Source organism: Chenopodium album, chromosome 6, assembly GCF_948465745.1.
Source record: "Chenopodium album chromosome 6, dcCheAlbu1.1, whole genome shotgun sequence".
NCBI lineage: Eukaryota > Viridiplantae > Streptophyta > Magnoliopsida > Caryophyllales > Amaranthaceae > Chenopodium > Chenopodium album.
In genome coordinates, this window is record NC_137839.1 from 963,743 (window position 1) to 986,825 (window position 23,083).

A 23,083-nucleotide genomic window follows, 5' to 3' on the forward strand; every position below is an offset into this window, starting at 1 on the left:
AGAAATATATAGACCTAGTAGCAAATCTTTCCAGACGTTCATATATGAAATGAATATTTCTTTTCAAGGTATATAATAATATTGAAGTAGAATTAATAGTAGATTTTTTTTTTTTTTTAAGGAATTGATAGACTAATTCAGTTATTCCTTCAAAATTACTTGTCCAATGGTTTATTGACAAGGAAAAATGACATTGAGGAAAAAAAAAAAAAAGAAGTGATGATAAATGTCCATTTTATAAGCAAGTCATACACACCAGTGTGGTAATTTGTTATGTTTCTACAGTAGTTAATTAATCTTTTATTAAGTGATTGTAGAAATGCACTATTTTTTTTTTTCTAAAAAAAAAATGAGAGTGAGAGTGAGGGATAGCTCAAGTAGTTAGAGCTTCTCTCCTGATTTTAAGAGACTGAGATCGATTCTCACCCCCGCCCTTTGTGGCTCTCTAAAAATTTATTAAAAAAAAATGTAATAGATAAAAAGAAATAGAGAGTATTTTATCAATCATAGTACTATAAGGTATTTCCCAAGGAAAGGGAAGAAGATTGTGCTTCGTTTTCTAAAAACTGATATCATGCAACTACATATGAATAGATACAATAAACTAATAAATGAATTAAGCAGATTGAGTCAACAAGACTGTAAAGAATGTAGTATGATCAAGTTAAGGGGCAGCAATTATACGAGCACCATCCGTCGATTCACAAATCAATACTGCAGCTTCTTGGTCGATCTTACTGACCAGTTCGGGTTGAAGCTTGCTGTATTCCCTTTTCACGAATGAAGCAGCTTCTGATGCGAGATCTGCATTGACTAATGCAATGCAGCATCCTCGGAAACCAGCACCACTGAACCTGGCTCCATATACACCAGGAGCTCTCAAGAGGACTTCATAAAGGTCTATCAGAGGTTGACACCCTGAGATTATGGGAGAATCATGACGAGAGTGAGTCAGAATTTACTTCAATGCATTATGATTTATGACAGAATAAACACAATAATTCATATGTATAAATCTTAAGAAAGTTATATTTGGATTGTAAAGTAAAACACAGCAATTGTTATTATGGGCAGGACAACAGCTTAGAAATTATCATCAATGACCTTGAAAGAGAGGGGAAATAATGATATGATGCATACCACATTCATAATTCTGTATTGAACTTCGACCAGAGGCGGTAATTAATTTTCCAAAATCATCCATCCTACCTGAAGCCCATGCTTCAATTCCTGAATCAAATCAGGGTAAACACATGCTAAAATATAATACAATGCATGGAACAAAACTGGAAAGGAATGAAACAGCTGATATGACATAAAGCAAGTTGCGAGTGGAGGATTACCTTTCTTCACACGCATGTTCTCTGAGAAATAATGCTCTGCTCTACGAGCAAGAAGAGGTTCTAGCTTGTCCTATAATCAATAAGAAAAAGATAGTATTAAATATTTTCTGTAATTCACAAAAGATTTGAAATTCTTATGTTGTAAATTTATGCGCTAGAAATATTAGTGTAATGACTGTAATCCAGAATGTCAAACACCTTAACTCAGTAAATGTTGCAGCGATATGAAAAGTTAGTGTATAAGTACATTATATTTTACCAGGACTATATAAACAGTATCGTAGTAGATTGGTAGATAAGACTGACTACCTTGTGAGCTTCATAATCTTCCTGTTCAACTGCTCGAGCAAGAGAACCAAGCATTAGAATTACTGATAAGGTCAACAACACATGTAATAAAATACTTTAAATCAGCCATATGAGCAGATCCTGACCATTGGATAGAACAGCCTCTACTTCATGCTTCCCAGCAGCACTGCAATGGTCAAACAAATGAGGGTTACTAATGTATTTGATGTATATACAGGCATAACTGACAGTAAGCTTTGTATGGGCAGCGTAAGCATCCAATGACATTATAAACTCATCCATTCTCTTATTTTAAAGATAGCCAGCAAGTATTTTACCTATCTAATGAAATACATGGGTCGATTAATTAACAAAATCTTCCCCAATAGCTAATAAAAAGCACAAAAGGATGTTCTCTTTTAAGTACACAAATAATAATGAAAAGGTAGTGAAATGCAAAACCATGAAGGAAAACAAAGAAGAATGACATCATAGAAGAATAAATCCTCACTCTAGGAGAACTCTTGCTGCCTCTTGACATTCAGCAACTCGGCGATTATACCCAACACCACTAGTCAAAGCATGCTTCAAGCCAGAACATGCCAACAATATCTTGTATGATTTCTGCACTCCATCTATGTCATTCTCTTTCAAGTTTACAAGCTTGTAATCTTTGGTCTGTAAATATGAGTATTGAACCCAGGAAAACAGTTTATGAGAAAGATTAATGCATTGATTACAATCCAAAGAAGGATAAGAATCTTTCAGATTTCGGTGACACAAGGAGAGCATGATAGTCTAGTTGCAACAATTTATCCAAAATCATTGTTTTCTTTCTTCTCCAGGTAACAATTATGTTCTAATCATGGGCTACAGCTCTCTCTCTCTCTCTCTCTCTCTCTCTCTATATATATATATATATATATATATATATATATATATATATATATATATATATATATATATATATATATATATTTTATTTTATTTTTTTGGGCATTTTCTTTGTAGTATACAGCACAAATCTCTGTTATTTTGGAGTTTTACCAACACATCACCCGTTATCAATCATGTCACACACTTGTATTTCTATTGAAATTCCCTTGAATGAGTATTTGCATACCTCACAACATTGTTTCTTTGGCAACTTGACTAACAACATAATTGAGAATTTGAAAGGAAAAAAAAAAAGGTATTCATATATTACTGCAGACCAAGGATACAAGAGAATATGAAAATTACATGTAAAATATTTTTAAATTGGTGGCTATATGCTAAAATCACACCAGAGAAAAGAGCAAAGTTGTCAAAAGGAAAAACCAGGGCTTAAGCTTGTTGCTCAAACTCAGTGTTTCAAGATCTTAGAAAGCCTAGATGGATGCTCAACCCCATGGCATGGATATAATAGTAAAGAACATCTCATTTTGGAACTTGTTCATATGATGGATGAATCATTCGACATTGACTGACACAAGAATCAAAGTCTGAGTAACATAGGCTCCAAGCATGCAAATGCACTGCAGCTTATATGTTCTAACATTAGAGAGCAAGCAAATGATGAGAGTACTGAATAATATGAAAGTACCTTGCAGTCCATGAAGGTTAGACAACCCTGTCTTGAAAGTAATATTGCAGATTGATCCAATATGCCATTGTTCAAGCCTAGATATTCATTTTCAATCAGCCTACAAGTGAAGGAATTTGATGTTCAAAGTTTGATTAGGACAAAATGCACAACAATCCACAATATTTTTTTATGAATCAAGAAAAGCCACTCCAGATCCACTTCCACCACCTTACCCCCTACTCAAAAAAAGCTTATAACATCCACTATATATAGAGAAACTTTTGTTTGTAAAATAATTCATGAAGCTCATTTTGCTCTCCTGTATTAGCAAAGGAATGCAGGAACAGAGTTTCAAAATTATACATATTGTCCTGTAGGACCTACAAGCTACACTTGCTCCGAATCTATTCTGAGAAGCTCTTCTTAGCTTACTGCTACCCAGTAAAAAAGAATATCACTAGCCGCTACCAAAATTAGAATTTAGAATTTTCCAACACAAGAAACTTCCAATCCTAAGCATGTAACAGCCGAAGAGTGGGTCAAAATAGATTTGAGTCCTCATGCAACTGTGTTAAACTCATATAAAAGAGTCAGTGACATGCCAAGGTATCACATGAGTATGATCAGAATTTCATACGGAAGAAAAAAAGTTTCTTAATTTTTAACAACACAGCGCGCGCGCGCGCACACACACACACACACATCCTCCTATATAGAGGTGACAGAAAGATAGCACCTCTCCCATAATGACTTAGGCTCTGTTTGGTTAATCTGATTTTGTCTGAAATTATTTTATATGTATGAACTTATTTTATTTTATCTGAGCTTTTTTTTTTTTTTTTTTTTTTTTTTTTTTTTTTTTTTTTTTGTATGAACTAATTTTCTTTGCATTTTCTAAATATTTTTTTGTCTGACTTACATTATCTGAACATTAACCTAACTTTCATATTTGTGACTAAATCTGGTAAAAAGTTATTTTCTCATAATTTTTAATACTATAATCGAATTTGCAACTTATACAAAAAAATTACTCCGTATTAGTCAGTGTCAACATCGACACTTGGAGACAATAAAAATCAATAATCATGATCCTGATTACAGAAGCATTTTTAGTATGTGAGCTTACCGATCGTACTCAATGTTTTCTGTTGGAGATACTGATATATTATTTGCATTTTCCAGAGCCAACAAGTAAGCAACTCCAACCTGAATTCAGCAAGTTGTAATCAATCAATGTAGTAAACAACTCAAAAGATCTCATTCAAAAAGATTAAATCATTAAAACAAGTATCACTAATCAGTTACTGCTTTGCAGATCAAAGAAATGACATTTTACAGCTAGATAAGTGTCTGCATATGCATGTCTGAGTACGCGTGAGTCAAAAGAATCCTTCAACACTGTCATTACAACAGCATTGTATCAATTTCCTTGCCACAAGATAATTTTTAGGGAACACTAACTGATGCCAATAACTCCTACAATAACCAAAAAGATGCTTGCTCAAAAGGTCTTAATTTTCGAGTTTTTAACTATCTGTCTACAGCCAAATATCATCATCCAAACAACTTTTTTTGGCACAATTGTCAAAGCGACAAGTCAAATGATATTATACCCATGGACATGGGAGAGAATTAACTGAAATGCCAAGGAATAACATAATATGAGTTACTATGATTGAATCAGATATTTGCACAAGTTTACGAACAATAGGTTGAATAAATTAATCCTCCTACATCTCTAGGGATACTACCAGCAACTGGAAAACTAGTTATTGATTATAGAGTAAAAGTTCCATAATCAACCATTTTGTCAATTAGTTTAGCACATAGAACTCAGTAAGCTTTAAACTTACCGCAGCAGAAGAGCTGAGGCCAGAGCTGTCAAGGCCCGAAGAACCGCTGATCAACCCAATAATACCCTGAAACATACACAAACAACCTGCACTAGTCAATAAGAATTGGTTTCTTGAAAGTATTGTTGATTGACATATATGGATGTATGTTGAGGCCTTGAAGCATGGATGTGTTATGTGTATGTGCATGACCAAAGTGGGAAGAAATGTATATAAAATAATTTGATTGTGTAATACCCCAAAAGTCACATAGAACAACAAGATGCAAAAAATGGAATTCAGAATTCAGACACATAATAGATTAAAGTGAATCAACGGAGAACATAGCCTCTCCTTCCTATCTCTTGATAGTACAGCGTATAGATATTCATAGTCTACATAGTACCAGGAGTTGATGCTCCAACTCCAGAGGGAAAAGAGTCAAATATATTGAAAAACAGAACTTGTTGGATTTATCACTTTCTTGCATATAGTTAAAAAAAAGTTGGTCATAAAATGCATGGTTTTTCCTTTGGCTGGTTTCTGGTATAAACAACCTTATATAGTGCATATCCTTTGGAAATCCCGGATCCTCATATTACACCTCATGAGTCATGACGGGAAGCACCTCAAGACCCAAACCAAGAAAGAAGACTTATTATATGAGAGAAGTAAATTAAAGGAAATGGCTTAATGAAGATAGCAGCATACAGAACACGTCCACACGTCCAAAAATGGCGATAAAATTAGAGCATACACTTGCTAAAATTAGAGAGATGGTCAAAATTTAAGATGATTATGGATATCAAGTGGTCTGAAAGACCAATTCACTTAAAGGTATAAAGTCAGCAATCAAGAAAGAACACCCTCAGGCAGGAGTTTAAAAAGCATGAGGCACATTGAGACTGGAGCTGTCAATTCGGGTAAACGGGTTGGGTTTGGGTTGGGAAAGAGTGGGTCGGGTCAGGTCAATTCAGATTAATTCCATAACCTATGCGGGTCGGGTTTAGGTTGAGTCATGCTTGAGTCGGGTCATACTTCTTATCGGGTTTGGGTCGGGTTTAGGTCGGGTTAATAAACATGTCGGGTTACATTCGGGTCAGGTGAACAAGATCAGGTTTAATTCGGGTTAAAATGGGTTAGGGTAATTCTCAGGTTAGAGTCGGGTTCGGTTCAAATCAATAATTTGCAGGTTAGAATCAGGTCGGGTCATTCTCGGGTTTGAGTCGGGTTCGGTTCAAGTCAATAATTTGCGGATTATAATCAGGTCGGGTCATTTTCAAGTCAGGTTATATTCGGGTTCAACTAACTATAAATTGATAATTATCATTTTTATCAAGCTAATTATTTCCTTTGACTATAATATATATGGCAATATACTAGGGAACTATAGTTTATAATTTAGGAAGATAATTATCTCCTTTGACCATACGACAAATATATACTAAATTTAACTCTTAAATTTGAGGATGATGCTCCTTTCTTTTGCTGGCGTGGACCGACTTGGTCTCCCTAGACAAAATGCTTTGATCAACAATAATAAGGTGGTCTAATTTGCATTTAAGGTGATTTGAAATCAGGTTCAGGAACAATTTAGGTTGAATTTAGGTCGGGTCAATAACAAGTCGTGTTAATTTCGAGTCGGGTTAGTAACAGATTGGGTTAAATTTTTGGGTTGGGTAAGTAATAGGTATGGTAAAATCTGGCTCGGGTCAATAACAAGTCAGGTTGAATTTGGGTCAGGTCAATAACAAGTCGGGTTGATTTCGGGTCAGGTTTGTAACAGGTTGAGTTGAATTCGGGTCGGGTTAGGAATGGGTCGGGTTGAATTCAGGTTAGGATAGTAACAAGTTGGGTTAATTTTGGGTTTTGACAGGTTAAAACGGGTTTGGATCAATTTCGGTTCAAGCTAAGTCAGGTTCGGTGCAAGTTAATGAAATTGGTCGTTGTAAACCGGTAAATCGGTGCAAGTTGTAAACCGGTAAATTAGCCGTTTAAAAGCAAATTAAATGGTTCCACACACCCAATTGGACTCCCGAAGGGTATTACGGACCATGGTAAACATTTCGGCAGTTTTTATTTCCGGGCGAATAAAAGTCAACAATCAATCAATCAATCAATCAAAGCCTTAATCCCAAAAGTGGGGTCGGCTAACATGAACCAAATTTGATTATTCCGTGTAGTCATCAACATAAATCTTTCTCCTCCATCCCTTACGATCCAAAACTTCATCCTCACGTAAATCCATGCACTTCATATCCTTCCTCACTCCTTCCAACCAAGTCATCTTTGGTCTCCTTCTTCCTCGTTTAATCCCTCCATGGTCCCACTCTTCCACTCTTCGCACCGGTGCACCCTCGGGTCTCCGTCTTACATGTCCAAACCAACGCAGACGATTTTCCCTTAATTTATCTACAATGCCCGCCACACCTACTTTCTTGCGAATAACCTCATTTCTGATTCTATCTCTTAAAGTGTTTCCACACATCCACCTTAACATGCGCATTTCCGTAACCTCCATCTTTTTAATATGCTCTTTCTTAGAAGCCCAACATTCTGTACCATAGAGCAACACTGGTCTTATGGCAGTCCGGTAGAATTTTCCCTTCAACTTTAAGGGAATGCTGCGGTCGCATAGCACTCCCGTGGCCGCTCTCCATTTAAGCCACCCTGACTTAATCCTGTGGGTCACGTCTTGATCAATGTCACCATTCTTCTGGATGATCGACCCTAGGTACTTAAAACATTCACTCATGGTCAAATCCTTTCCATCCAAACTCACCACTTCATTGCTTGTCCCCCTCTGAGTGCCAAAACGACATACCAAATATTCAGTCTTACTCCGACTTAGCTTAAACCCTCTAGATTCCAACCTTTGCCTCCATTGCTCCAACTTGACATTAACCCCATCCTTAGTCTCATCCACCAAAACGATATCATCTGCGAACAGCATACACCATGGAACCTCATCTTGAATTGGTCTAGTTAATTCGTCTAGAACCGTTGCAAAAAGAAAAGGGCTTAATGCAGACCCTTGATGCAATCCGATTGTAATAGGGAAATCTTTTGTCAACCCTCCGCATGTCCTCACATTTGTTGACACATCCCGATACATATCCTTAACTAGGTCTACATACCTTCGTGGGATACCTTTCTTCAACATTGCCCACCAAAGTATCTCTCTTGGCACCTTGTCATATGCCTTCTCTAAATCAATAAAGACCATATGAAGATCTTTCTTCTTTACCCTATAAAACTCCATCATTTGTCTTATCAAATGGATTGCCTCCATAGTAGATCTCCCAGGCATAAAACCAAATTGGTTATCTGAAATGCTTGTGCATGCCCTCAACCTTTGTTCAATCACCCTTTCCCACAACTTCATAGTATGGCTCATAAGCTTAATTCCTCGATAGTTAGAACAATCTTGAGCGTCTCCTTTGTTTTTATAAACCGGGACCAAGGTGCTCTTCCTCCAATCTTGTGGGATCCTTGTAGCCGTCCATATCTTGTTGAAAAGGTTTGTTAACCAATCAATACCAATCTTACCCAAACACCTCCACACCTCTATCGGTACCCCATCAGGGCCAACCGCCTTCTTAGGTTTCATCTTCCTCAGTGCAATCTCCACCTCTACTCTCCTAATCCTTCGCACATACTCCATGTTGATTTCTTCATCACTCATAGAGGTATCTCCTATCACAACTCCATTACTTCCATTAAATAATTCATCGAAGTACCCCTTCCACCTGTCCTTGATGCCCTCCTCTTGCACTAGGACCATTTGGTTCTTATCTTTGACACACTTCACCATGCCAATATCCTTCCTTGCCTCTTGTCTTCTCTTTGCCATCTTATAAATGATCCTTTCTCCCTCCTTGGAATCAAGCTTTTCATAAACCTCCTGATATGCCTTTTCTTTTGCTTGGCGAACAGCTGCCTTTGCCTTACTCTTAGCCTCCTTATACGCTGCAAAGGTTTCATCACTCCTACATTTTCCTAAGGCTTGATAGCATTCCCTCTTTTGCTTAATTACTGCTTTCACCTCTTCATTCCACCACGAAGTATCTCTCTGTACCGAAGTTCTTCCCCTTACTTCCCCTAAGACCTCTTTGGCCACTCTTAGGAAACAGTTCTTCATTCGTAACCAGGTCATGTCCGGATCCACCTCTCCATCCCAATCCGCTTCTTCAATTACCTTTTCTGTAAAAACCTTAGCTTTTGCATCCCTTAGGGTCCACCATCTTATCCTTGGTTCTTCTTGTCTAACTTTTTTCTTCGCCTTCTCTTTCAGACGAATAGTCATTACCAATAGCCGGTGTTGGGTGACCACACTCTCCCCTGGGATAACCTTACAGTTTATGCAACTTTGTCTATCTATGCTCCTTGTGAGCAGGAAGTCTATTTGAGTTGCATTTGCTCCATTCCGAAAAGTTATCAAGTGTGAATCCCTCTTCTTAAACCAAGTATTAGCCAAAATTAAATCATATGATTGGGCAAAATCCATAATAGCTTCACCACCGGCGTCCCTCTGCCCATACCCAAAGCCTCCATGGACACTCTCATAGCCATCTCGGCTCGCCCCAACGTGCCCATTTAGATCCCCTCCAATATATAACTTCTCTGAGTGGTGGACACCCTGCACCACCTCGTCTAGGTCCTCCCAAAATTGTCGTTTCTCTTCTGCATCTAAACCCACTTGGGGAGCATAAGCACTGATAACATTCACAATCTCCTTGCCACATAGCAACTTCAGCCTTATCAACCTATCGTTCTTCCGATAGACCTCGATCACCTCTTTTGCCAACCTCTCATCGAGAACCACACCAACTCCGTTCCTAGCTCCACCATTCCTTGTTCTGTGGCTCGTTTCTTGCCCAACATACCATACCTTATACCCCAAAACCAAGCCTCGAGCTCCTTCTCCTGTCCATCTTGTCTCTTGGAGGCACATGATGTTCACGCGTCGTCTTTTCATTACTTCTACCAATTCTGCTGATTTTCCCGTAAAGGCTAATATCCACGCTTTTTAAGAAATTTTGGAAGTTTCGGGGCCCGGTGTCGAAAAGTCTTGAAATTCTATGGGATACATCTCGGGGTTATATAATACCGTTTGAAACCATACATGATCATTATTTGTTGTCACAAATGTTCATGGAAGGCTTGTATTAATGAAATCAGTGCAAGTTGTAAACTAGTAAATTGGTCGTTTAAAGGCAAATTGGATGGTTCCACCCACCCAATTGGACTCGCGGTAGGTATTAAGGACCATGGTAAACATTTCGGCAATTTTTGTTTCCCAGTGAAAAAAAATCAAAAATTTTCAAAATTGAAGGCTAATATCCACGCTTTTTGTGAAATTTCGGAGTGTTCAGGGCCCGGTGTAGAAAAGAATAAACATTTTAGGGGATACATCCCGGGGTCATATAATGCCGTTTGGAACCATATATGATCATTATATGTTTTCATAAATGTTCGTAGAAAGCTTGAGTTAAAGAAATCCGTGCAAGTTGTAAACCGGTAATTAAATTGGCCGTTTTAAGGTAAATTGGATGGTTCAACCAACCCAATTAGACTCCCGGAGGGTATTAGGGACCATAGTAAACATTTCGCCAATTTTTATTTCCGGGTGAAAAAAAGTCAAAAATTTCAATAATTGAAGACTAATATCCACGCTTTTTGAGAAATTTTAGAGGTTTCAGAGCCCGGTATCAAAAAGTCTTGAAATTTTAGGTAATACATCTCGGGGTCATATAATGCCTTTTAGAACAATATATGATCATTATATGTTGTCATAAATGTTCATACTAGGCTTGAGTTAATAAAATCCGTGCAAGTTGTAAATCGATAATTAAATTGGCCGTTTTACGGCAAATTGGATGGTTCCACCAACCCAATTGGACTACCGAAGGATATTAGATATCATGGTAAATATTTCGACAATTTTTATTTACTAGCGAAAAAAGTCAAAAATTTCCAAAATTGAAGGCTTTTTGAGAAATTTTAGAGGTTTCGGGGGCCGATGTCGCAAAGTCTCCAGAATTTAGTGAATACATCCGGGGTCATATAATGCCGTTTACAAACATATATAATCATTATATTTTGTCATAGATGTTAGCGGTAGGCTTGAGTTAATGAAATTGGTGTTGTGCAAGTTGTAAACCGCTAAATTGGCCATTTAAAAGCAAATTGGATGGTTCCACCCACCCAATTGGACTCCCAGAGAGTATTAGGGACCATGATAAACATTTCGGCAATTTTTATTCTTGAGCGAAAAAAAAGACAAAAAATTCCAAAATTGAAGGCTAAGATCCATGCTTTTTGAGAAATTTTCGAGGTTTCGAGGCCCTGTGTCGAAAAGCCTTGAAGTTTTAGGGGATACAACTCAGGGTCATATAATGCCATTTCGAACCATTTATGATCATTATATGTTGTCATAAATGTTCGTGGTAGGCTTGATTTAATGAAATCGGTGCAAGTTGTAAACCGTTAAATTGGTCGTTTAAAGGCAAATTGGATGGATACACCCACCCAATTGGACTCCCGGAGGATATTAGGGACCATGGTAAAAAATTTGGCATATTTAATTTCCGGGCGCTTATATCCACGCTTTTTGAGAAATTTTTGAAGTTGGGTACGGTGTCAAAAAACCTTGAGATTTTATAAATACATCTCGGAGTCATATAATGCCTTTTGGAACCATATATGATCATTATATGTTGTCATAAATGTTCGTGGTAGGCTTGATTTAATGAATATATGATCATTATATGTTGTCATAAATGTTCGAGGTAGGCTTGATTTAATGAAATCGGTGCAAGTTGTAAATCGGTAAATTGGCCATTTAAAGGAAAATTGGATGGTTCCACCCACCCAATTAGACTCCTGCAGCGTATTAGTGACCATGGTAAACATTTCGACAATTTTTAATTGTGAGCGAAAAAAGTCAAAAAATTCCAAAATTAAAGGCTAATATCCACGATTTTTGAGAAATTTTGGAGGTTTTGAGGCCCGGTGTCGAAAAGGCTTGAAATTTTAGAAGATACATCTCGGAGTCATATAATGCCGTTTGGAACCATATATGATCATCATATGTTGTCATAAATGTTCGTGGTAGGCTTGAATTAATGAAATCAGTGCAAGTTGTAAATCAATAAATTGGCCGATTAAAGGCAAATTAAATGGTTCCACCCACCCAATTTGACTCCCAGAGGGTATTAGGGACCATGGTAAACGTTTCGGCAACTTTTATTTCCGTGGGAAAAAAGTAAAAAAATCCGAAATTGAAGCATATCCATGCTTTTTGAGAAATTTTGGTGCTTTCGGGGCCCGGTGTCGAAAAGGCTTGGGATTTTAGAAGATACATCTCGGGGTCATATAATGCCGTTTGAAACCATATATGATCATTATATGTTGTCATAAATGTTCGTGGTAGGCTTGAATTAATTAAATCGGTGCAAATTGTAAATCGGTAAATTCCCCGTTTAAAGGCAAATTGGATGGTTCCACCCACCCAATTGGACTCCCACAGGGTATTAGGGACCATGGTAAACATTTTGGCATTTTTTATTTTCGGGCGAAAAAAAAGTCAAAAAATCCCAAAATTAAAGGCTAATATCCACGCTCTTTGAGAAATTTTGAATGTTTCGGGGCCCGGTGTCGAAAAACATTGAGATTTTAAGGGATACATCTCGGGGTCATATAATGCCATTTGGAACTATATATGATCATCATACGTTGTCATAAATGTTCGTGGTAGGCTTGAGTTAATGAAATCGGTGCAAGTTGTAAATCGGTAAATTCGCCGTTTAAAGGCAAATTAAATGGTTCTACCCACCCAATTGGACTCCCAGAGGGTATTAAAAACAATGGTAAACATTTCGGCAATTTTTATTTCCGTGCGAAAAAAAAGTCAAAAAATTCCAAAATTGAAGGCTAATATTTGAGAAATTTTTTAGGTTTCGGACCCGGTGTCGAAAAGGCTTAAGATTTTAGGGGATACATCTCGGGGTCATATAATGCCGTTTGGAACCATATATGATCATCATATGTTGTCATAGATGTTCGTGGTAGGCTTGAATTAATGAAATCGGTGCAAGTTGTAAATCGGTAAATTCCCCGTTTAAAGACAAATTGGATGGTTCCACCCACCCAATTCTCCTAAGGGATGGAGGAGAAAGATTTATGTTGATGACTACACGGAATAATCAAATTTGGTTCATGTTAGCCGACCCCACTTTTGGGATTAAGGCTTTGATTGATTGATTGATTGATTGGATGGTTCCACCCACCCAATTGGAGTCTCGGAGGGTATTAGGGACCATGGTAAGCATTTTGGAAATTTTTATTTCCGGACGAAAAAAAGTCGGAAAATTCCAAAAATTGAAGGCTAATATCCACGCTTTTTGAGAAATTTTGGTGCTTTCGAGCCCGGTGTCGAAAAGGCTTCATGTAATACCCGTATATTTTATGATTTTTCAAATTATAAAATTAGAGTTGTATACTTAAAATTTTATTTTCTTATCTTATTTGATAGTATTTATATCCTTCAACCCTACATTATTATTTTATAAAAAAAAAAATAGAATGCCGTCATTTTTTTCTTTTGCCAATGTGTGAAACCAAACAAGATCTGATATTTTCTTCATTAAAAAAAATAAATTCATTCTCATGATCATATCTAATAATGTTTTATGATGTGATCAATAGAGAAGCCTATCTACTATATTAGCTAGGTTTGTAAAACTCAAAGCATACGAGAGTCATACATTAATGTCACCCGACCTTGTGCTATTTTGTCCAGAGGTAATCACACAAAATTTTGGAGATGTTTGTATTATATTTCATTTTATTATGTGTGATATGATTTATTATTTGTACTCTTTGTATATATGATTAATTAGTATGATATTGTATGATTTGATTTGATTTGAATATCATATTATTCTTGTTGTATATAATTAATTGTACAATTATTTCTAGGTTTTTTTTTTCATATTGTTGTTATAGGGAGTATTGTTTTATCGAGGTTTTAGGGTTGTTAATGCAGAGTATTATTTTGAGGTTGTGAGTTAATTATTTTTGGGTGCTAGTATTATTTTCCCTAAGAGTTGAGATGTTTTTGAATCGAATTGTTATATTATTTGGGAACTTGTGCCATTGTGGAGTTATTATTATTAAATTGTGAATTATTATTTGATCGATGTATGAGATCAAAAGGTTAAGAATTATTATTTTGTTCTTGGTTTGAGGCTCGGCGTTATATGCCTTAGTCCTTGGCATGTTGGTAAGAGGATGATAATCATGAGTTAAGAATGAGGTACAATCTTTATTATTTATTTTTCTACGGTCCCCTATAGTGGGAATTGACCCGTATGTGGTCTGGTTCAAGGTGTTTTTCTGGTTATTGAGAGTATTCAAGTTTTTACACTTGTTGGTTTGTTATTCGAATTACCCATGTCCAAGGCTAGGTATAGAACAACGAGCATGGCACACTTATGGGATATATTGAGTAAAGGTTCGTATTACTATTCGATGTTGAATCGATAAAGGTTATTTTCATAGTACAATGTGTTATGTAGTTTTGAACTACATTATTTAATTGAGCTAATAATGTTGATTATCCTATTTTACTCTGTATTTTGATATGTGATGATTACTGACGTGTGTGTTATTTTTTTCTGTTACTTGTATTTGCGGCCATGTCTTTAATGGTCAGCAGTCAAATTGTTTAAGCAGGTTGATCAAGTGATCGTAGCTAAAGGAGCTCAAGTGTTTCGATTAGTTTGTTATAAAAAGTTTGTAAAGTTGTATAAATAGCTCACTTAGTTTATTGGGTTGTAATTATTGGGATTTTTAAGCCATAACACTTGACAGGTTGTTGAGTGTGGCGATAATACCTCCGATTTAGGTGTATGCTTCTGCAGTTTTATTTAAAGGTTGTTTATTTTTCCTTTAATTCTTATTTATTTTCAGTTAGTAAATCGGGGGTGTTACACTTGAGATTTTAGGAGATACATCTCGGGGTCATATAATGCCATTTGGAACCATATATGATCATTATATGTTGTCATAAATGTTCGTGGTGGCTTGAGTTAATGAAATCGGTACAAGTTGTAAATCGGTAAATTGGCCGTTTAAAGGCAAATTGGATGGTTCCACCCACCTAATTGCACTCCCGGAGCGTATTAATGACCATGGTAAACATTTCGGCAATTTTTAATTTCGAGCGAAAAAAAGTAAAAAAAATCAAAAATTAAAGGCTAATTATCCACGCTTTTTGAGAAATTTTGGAGGTTTCGGGGCCCGGTGTCGAAAAGGTTTGAGATTTAAGGAGATACATCTCGGAGTCATATAATGCTGTTTGGAACCATATATGATCATCAAATGTTGTCATAATGTTCTTGGTAGGATTGAATTAATTAAATCGGTGCAAGTTGTAAATCAGTAAATTGGCCGTTTAAAGGCAAATTAAATGGTTCCACCCACCCAATTGGACAATCTCCCAGAGGGTATAAGGGACCATGGTAAACATTTCGGCAATTTTTATTTCCGTGCGAAAAAAGTCAAAAAATTCCAAAATTGAAGGCTAATATACACGCTTTTTGAGAAATTTTGGAGGTTTCGGGGCCCAGTGTCGAAAAGCTTTGAGATTTTAGGTGATACATCTCACAGTCATATAATGCCGTTTGGAACCAAAATGATCATTATATGTTATCATAAATGTTCATATAAGGCTTGAATTAATGAAATCGATGCAAGTTGTAAATCGGTAAATTCCCCGTTTAAAGGCAAATTGGATGGTTCCACCCACCCAATCGGAGTCTCGGAGGGTATTAGGGACCATGGTAAACATTTTGGCAATTTTAATTTCCGGACGAAAAAAAGTCAAAAAATTCCAAAAATTGAAGGCTAATATCCACGCTTTTTGAGAAATTTTGGTGCTTTCGAGCCCGTGTCGAAAAGGCTTGATATTTTAGGAGAAACATCTCGGGGTCATATAATGCCGTTTGAAACCATATATGATCATTATATATTGTCATAAATGTTCGTGGTAGGCTTGAGTTAATGAAATCGGTGCAAGTTGTAAATCGGTAAATTGGCCGTTTAAGGGAAAATTGGATGGTTCAACCCACCCAATTGATCTCCCGGAGCGTATTAGTGACCATGGTAAACATTTCGGCAATTTTTAATTTCAAGCGAAAAAAAGTAAAAAAAAATAAAAAATTTAAGGCTACTATCCACGCTTTTTGAGAAATTTGGAGGATTCAGGGCCCGATGTCAAAAAGGCTTTAGATTTTAGGGGATACATCTCGGGGTCATATAATGCCATTTGGAACCATATATGATCATCATATGTTGTCATAGATGTTCGTGGTAGGCTTGAATTAATGAAATCGGTGCAAGTTGTAAATCGGTAAATTTGCCGTTTAAAGGCAAATTAAATGGTTCCACCCACGCAATTGGACTTCCAGAGGGTATTAGGGACCATGGTAAACATTTCGTCAATTTTTATTTCCGTGCGAAAAAAAGTCAAAAAATTCCGAAATTGAAGGCTAATATCCATGCTTTTTGAGAAATTTTTGAGGTTTCGGGGCCCGGTGTCGAAAAGGCTTGAGATTTAAGGGGATACATCTCGGGGTCATATAATGCCGTTTGGAACCATATATGATCATTATATGTTGTTATAAATGTTCGTGGTAGGCTTGAGTTAATAAAATCGGTGCAAGTTGTAAATCGGTAAATTGGTCGTTTAAAAGCAACTTGGATGGTACCACCCACCCAATTGCAAACCTGGAGCGTATTAGTGACCATGGTAAACATTTCGGCAATTTTTAATTCGGAGCGAAAAAAAGTAAAGAAATTCCAAAATTAAAGGCTAATATCCACGCTTTTTGAGAAATTTTGGAGGTTTCGGGGCCCGGTGTCGAAAAGGTTCGAGATTTTAGGGGATACATCTCGGAGTCATATAATACCGTTTGGAACCATATATGATCATCATATGTTGTCATAAATGTTCGTGGTAGGCTTGAAATAATGAAATCGGTGCAAGTTGTAAGTCGGTAAATTGGTCGTTTAAAGGCAAATTGGATGGTTCCACCCACCCGATAGGACTCCCAGAGGGTATTGGAGACCATGGTAAACATTTTGGCAATTTTTTTTTCCGGACGAAAAAAAGTCAAAAAATTCCAAAATTGAAGGCTAATATCCACACTTTTTTGAGAAATTTTAGTGCTTTCGGGGCCCGGTGTCAAAAAGGTTTGAGATTTTAGGAGATACATCTCGGGGTCATATATTGCCGTTTTGAACCATATATGATCATTATATGTTGTCATAAATGTTCGTGGTAGGCTTGAATTAATGGAATCGATGCAAGTTATAAACAGGTAAATTGGTCGTTTAAAGGAAAATTGGATGGTTCCACCCAACCAATTGAACTCTCGGAGGGTATTAGGGATTATGGTAAACATTTCGGCAATTTTTATTTCAGGGTGAAAAAAAGTCAAAAAATTCCAAAAATTGAAGGCTAATATCCACGCTTTTTGAGAAATTTTGGTGATTTAGGGTAGATTTGTCAATTCAGGTAAACGGGTCGAGTTTAGGTCTGTAAGAGTGGGTCGAGTCTACTCGGGACGGGTAAATTCGAATTTATTTCATAACCTATGCGGTCGGGTAAATTCGGATTAATTCCATAACCTATGCGGGTCGGGTTTGGGTTGGGTCATGCTTGAGTCAGGTCACGTCGGGTCATACTTCTTATCAGGTTTGAGTCGGGTTAATAACAGGTCGGGTTACATTCGGGTCGGGTAAATAATAGGTCGGGTTTTTTTCGGGTTTTCACGGGTTAAAACGGATTAGGGTAATTCTCGAGTTCGAGTCGGGTTTGGTTCAAGTCAATAATTTGCGGGTTAGAATCAGGTCGGGTCATTCTCGGGTTCGAGTCAGGTTTGGTTCAAGTCAATAATTTGCGGGTTAGAATCAAAACGAGTCATTCTCGGGTTTGAGTCGGGTTCGGTTCAAGTCAATAATTTGCGGGTTACAATCATGTCGGGTCATTTTCAAGTCTGGTAATTCTCGGGTTCAAGTCGGGTTCGGTTCAAGTCAATAATTTGCGGGTTATAATCAGGTTGGGTCATTTCCAAGTCGGGTCATTCTCGGAGTCAAGTCGGGTTATGTTCAAGTCAATAATTTGCAGGTTACAATCAGGTCGGGTCATTTCCAATTCAGGTTATATTCGGGTTCAACAAACTATAAATTGATAATTATCATTTTTATCAAGCTAATTATTTTCTTTGACTATAATATATATGGCAATATACTAGGGAACTATAGTTTATAATTTAGGAAGATAATTATCTCCTTTGACCATACAACAAATATATACTAAATTTAACTCTTAAATTTGAGAATGATGCTCCTTTCTTTTGCTGGCTTGGACCGACTTGGTCTCCCTAGACAAAATGCTTTGATCAACAATAATAAGGTGGTCAAAATTGCATTTAAGGTGATTTGAAATTGGGTCAGGAACAATTTGGGTTGAATTTAGGTCGGGTCAATAACAAGTCGTGTTTATTTTGAATCAGGTTAGTAACAGATCTGGTTGAATTTTTAGGTCGGGTTAGTAATAGGTATGGTAAAATTCGGGTCGGGTCAATAACAAGTCGGGTTGAATTTGGGTCAGGTCAATAACAAGTCGGGTTGATTTCGGGTCGGGTTTGTAACAGGTTGGGTTAAATTTAGGTCGGGTTGAATTCAGGTCAGGTTAGTAACAAGTCGGGTTAAATTCGGGTTTTGACGGGTTAAAACGGGTTTGGGTCAATTTCGGTTCAAGTCGGGTTCGGTTCAGGTCAATAATTTATGGGTTATATTCGGGTCGGGTCATCTCCAGGTCAGTTCATGTTCGGGTTCGGGCCTCACATACTCGGGTCAACTCGGGTCTAGGGTTGGTTTCAGGTCGGGTTTGGGTCACCATTTTTTCGGGTTCAGATGGGTCGGTTAATAATCGGGTTTGAGTCGGTAATTCGGGTCGGGTTAACTTTTGACAGCTCTAATTGAGACCATTAGACATTCTAAAGCCAAGGCCCGGGACAAGAGGCAAAGGGACACACATTGGTGCAACAAAGCACTTTAAAAAAAATATATGTAGAGACTGTTATATTTTTCATAGTACAGCATCATGTTAGCAGATTATTTCTTAAAAAGTACTCCGTAAAAAAGAATGCTGGTACTTGTGAATTGCATTATTGATTAACATTATGAAGACATTAATTTCAATAGGCACATCTCTCATGCCAAGCATTCATAGGCAATCAACTTCTGAACCTTGAGCCTCAGTGCCTTAAGGCCCCTCGGGTGTCATATTTCATACACTGCTGGGACCAGCGTTGGTTGATAATTCCAGAACAGGGAAATGTGACCTTTGACTGGAACTAAGCTATGAACATGAACTTTTAAGTTTGGTCCGAAGTTCAAGCATGAGGTTTAACTGAATTATAATCCACATACTCACAAAGTACATCATATGCCACACCTCTAGCCCCCCCCCCCCCCCCCCTCCCGGTCCAATATAATTGAGTGGTTTTGAATGGTCTATACATAACTCAAAAACTTTACCATGAAGAAAGCTAAGTATATGTCCAAAGCTAATCAATCAGAAGCAAATCTTTGGCATTATACCAGCATAGTGACGAAGATAGTCACCATGACCACATTAACATATTCTCCAAGTATATATCTATATTAACTCATAGTGGAAAACGGTTAATGAATAAAGTTATGAAAAAGGGCAAAGCCAGGAACGAAGGTTAAAAGAAATTAATATAACTAAATGAGGAGTTGAAAAAACATAAATAAGGGACAAAAAAAAAGGAAATCTTAACTTCAAAACAAAAATAAGACAATGAAAATCTAAAGGAGCACATGATAAGTCAAATCAAAGACCTAAAACACATGAGACCTAAGCTCCATGCAAAGCATTAAAGAAGCATCTCTAACCTGACTGAGAACATTCCCTTTCCTATTTAATGCATAAACAGCCCCTTTTGCGTATCTTCCCCAACAACACTCTTCTTCCAATTTTGTTGAACCATTGGAATTGGTACTTTCATTTGCCTTTGCAGCCTTTTTAGGATGGTGACTTTCATCAACTCTGCAAGAAAATTAGGTCTTGGTGAATACTCAAGATTACAAGACAAGTTATGGGAATTAATGGGAAGCAAAGAAAGAAGATAAGGTTTCTGAGAATTAATATTATATGATAGAAGCAAGGGGAATGGAAAATAACCATGCAGATGATAAAATACAAGGGAATGGCATATGTACGCTTTCTGGGGTTCTTACCTGAACTTTACTTCTCCTCCAAACTGTGCAGAATGCAACACCATCTGCATGAAATGTATCCTCATCGATGAGACAGAGAGCAACATTGCCTATGTCTATACTACTAGATATCAAATGTAGTATTGAAGACTAGCTCACAAACCAATACGAGTCTTCTTAACATCTTCATTCATGCACACCCGGGAAAAATTCTTTGGAGGTCACCCATCTAATAACTATATAAGCATTTAAGTTTATGGGAAAGATGCAGCTTCTTGCTATAAGCCTATAACTAATACCATTAACCTCTAAGCATTCTTTAAGAAATAACAATCACATGGGTGTTATAAAGAGAGCAGAGGAATACATAATTACAGGGGAAACAAGCAAAATTCTCGTGCAACAGCAGAACCTAGAGCATAAAATAAACCACAAGACCAAAGGTTGACAGGTACTTAACGTCTTTGAGGTCCAAAGTCGAATACACTGTTGAATGAAGTAAGCAACAGAAGTCAAGGGTGAGAATAATTCTGGTACTTATAGGGCACACTAGATGCACGCCAGATCCAGCGCATTTTTACTATGAATCCTCAAAAGTACAACATTTTAGCCTCCCCATATAACACACTAGAGGAGAAAAGTGCAAGGCAAACAAAAATTATTCTAAACCTCTGCTTAACATTGTAAAAACTCAAATACTCTAGGACTAGGACCATTTATGATGCTGCCATGATAGGGCATTTACCATTCTCCCTCAGACTTACACTGGAGTAGTGGGGACCATAGATACATAAATCCTCTTTAGATTCCAACTGTTACTCGAGTCCACCAAAAGTTCCACTGTTCTGAGCCCTTTTAATCATTCATGATACAAAATTGCAAACTACCCAACTGCATTTCTTCAGCTCTTTTCTCTATCCTATCAGCACGTTTTACAATCTCGGTAAGTTCTAATCAGATCAATTGAGATCTCTCGGATCTACTCTTCCTCTCCCCTCTGCCCCCCCTTCTCCCCCAACCCAGTCAAACACTATAGAAGCTTAAATTTGTGAAAATGCAAGACACTCCAAAATTCCCTCACTCAAAATTAAAGAAACGAGCAATATACCTCAGGGTTACCAGAAGGAACAAATGCAAGAACAACTCCCTTGTTTATCGTCATAGCCGAAACAGCTCCACCCTAATAACAATAGATCAGCAACAGAAGCACTAAAATCATTACATCAAAATAGCAGCAACCACTAACTAATAGTCAGTCATATCAAAGCAACAAGAAACAACCCCAAATCATTTTGGGACTAAGGCTTTGTTGTTGTAGTTGTATCAAAGCAACAAGAAATTAGTAATTAGATCAATGAGTTCTTCCAACATCATACACTCAACTATAGTAATATACAATAGTGTAATGTGATTAGATAGAAGCATGTTAGCCATCATTACTAACAAAACGAAACCGAATTTATTACCTGATGATCAATGTGTGCTCCCAAAGGACAAATCCTGTATGGAGAGACAACCACCCTAACTTCCTCAGTAGTTCTTTTAGCCATCTCAGCTACTTCCTTCTTTAACTCATTCAACTACAATAAAAACTTTTAAGCTTAATTTACAGATTTACAATGATAGTATACATACACACAAAAATAAAAAATAAAAATATATATATATTATATAATCTATCATCATATTCTTCAGCTACATTGATCATTAAATGACATGAAAATAAATGTAAAAACAAAAACCCAATTCCCAAAATGTTAATCTCAGTAATTGCATTATGAAAAATTAAAACAAAGACTAAATTATCAAAGTGAACACTTAAAACCCACTTGAAATCAGATCGTTATAGCTTGGAAAATGAGCATACATAATTATCAAATAAAAGGTTAATGAATGAAATTGTATGTAAAATTATCAAGAAAATAACAACCCAGTTCTAACATTAATAAAAAAAGACACAATTTTGGAAATAATAAAACATGGGATTCTTACCTCTGCTTCGGAAGGCCATGAATATCCAACCATTTTCAGAATGCAAAAGGAATAAAATTATAACTGAAAAGAACAAAAAAAACCCAATTTTGATGATATGGGAGAGTGTATATCAGTTTGGTGAAGCTGGGAAATCAGTTCAGAGGTCAATTTTTCAGTAATCTGTGATCCAACTACTAATTTTGGGGGGCTTTTTTTTTTTTTTTTTTTTTTTTGAGGGGAGAAATAAAATGGATTATCGAAGGGATTATTTGTTTTCATATTATCGCTCCTTAGGCTCATTCTCTTCACCTTAATTTTGATGAACTGAAATTATTTTTAATGAATTGAAATTATTTTTGCTGAACTTAAATTATTTTTACTGAACTTAAATTAATTTTACTGAACTGGAATTATTTTTACTGATTTTCTATTATAATTCTTCTTTAATAAAACTGAATTTTGCTGAACTGAACTTATTTTTACTTAACTGAAATTATTTTTACTTAATATTATTTTTTTAAGGTGAAGAGAACAGGGCCTTAGTCCCGTTTACTTTACCTTATTTTTGCTGAACTGAAATTAATTTTATTGAACTGAAATTATTTTGCTGAACTTAAATTATCCTTTTTACTGAAGTGAAATTATTTTTACTTTGTCAAAAAAAAAATATATATATATATATATACTAATTTTCTATTATATTTCTTCTCTAAGTTTACTGTTTTTCACTGAACTGAAATTATTTTTGCTGAATTGAAATT

At 36.5% G+C, this 23,083-nt stretch overlaps 1 protein-coding gene across 1 annotated transcript; it reads right to left on the reverse strand.

Annotated features, from left to right (window-relative positions):
• Positions 1-456: 456 nt before the first annotated feature.
• LOC145634185 (galacturonokinase-like) lies at positions 457-22,549 on the reverse strand. The gene is made up of 14 exons (XM_081685601.1): positions 22,341-22,549; positions 21,815-21,928; positions 21,457-21,528; positions 20,370-20,413; positions 20,025-20,178; positions 5,052-5,117; positions 4,325-4,404; positions 3,217-3,316; positions 2,143-2,309; positions 1,778-1,818; positions 1,653-1,681; positions 1,344-1,413; positions 1,141-1,230; positions 457-918 (listed from the first exon to the last, which is right to left on the reverse strand). Exons 1-14 carry the CDS (start codon positions 22,371-22,373, stop codon positions 665-667), a joined length of 1,314 nt encoding a protein of 437 aa, XP_081541727.1. The 5' UTR covers positions 22,374-22,549; the 3' UTR covers positions 457-664.
• Between the last annotated feature and the right edge of the window lie 534 nt (positions 22,550-23,083).

What these genes read in the sequence shown, in the direction of transcription:
- LOC145634185 (XM_081685601.1), bottom strand. Translation starts at nt 22,373, where the DNA reads ATGGTTGGATATTCATGGCCTTCCGAAGCAGAG. An exon ending in TTCCTTCTGGTAACCCTGAG is followed by an intron (nt 20,414 to 21,456) that starts GTATATTGCTCG and finishes CATTTCATGCAG; the next exon opens with ATGGTGTTGCATTCTGCACA. An exon ending in GCAGCAAGAGTTCTCCTAGA is followed by an intron (nt 1,819 to 2,142) that starts GTGAGGATTTAT and finishes TGACCATTGCAG; the next exon opens with TGCTGCTGGGAAGCATGAAG.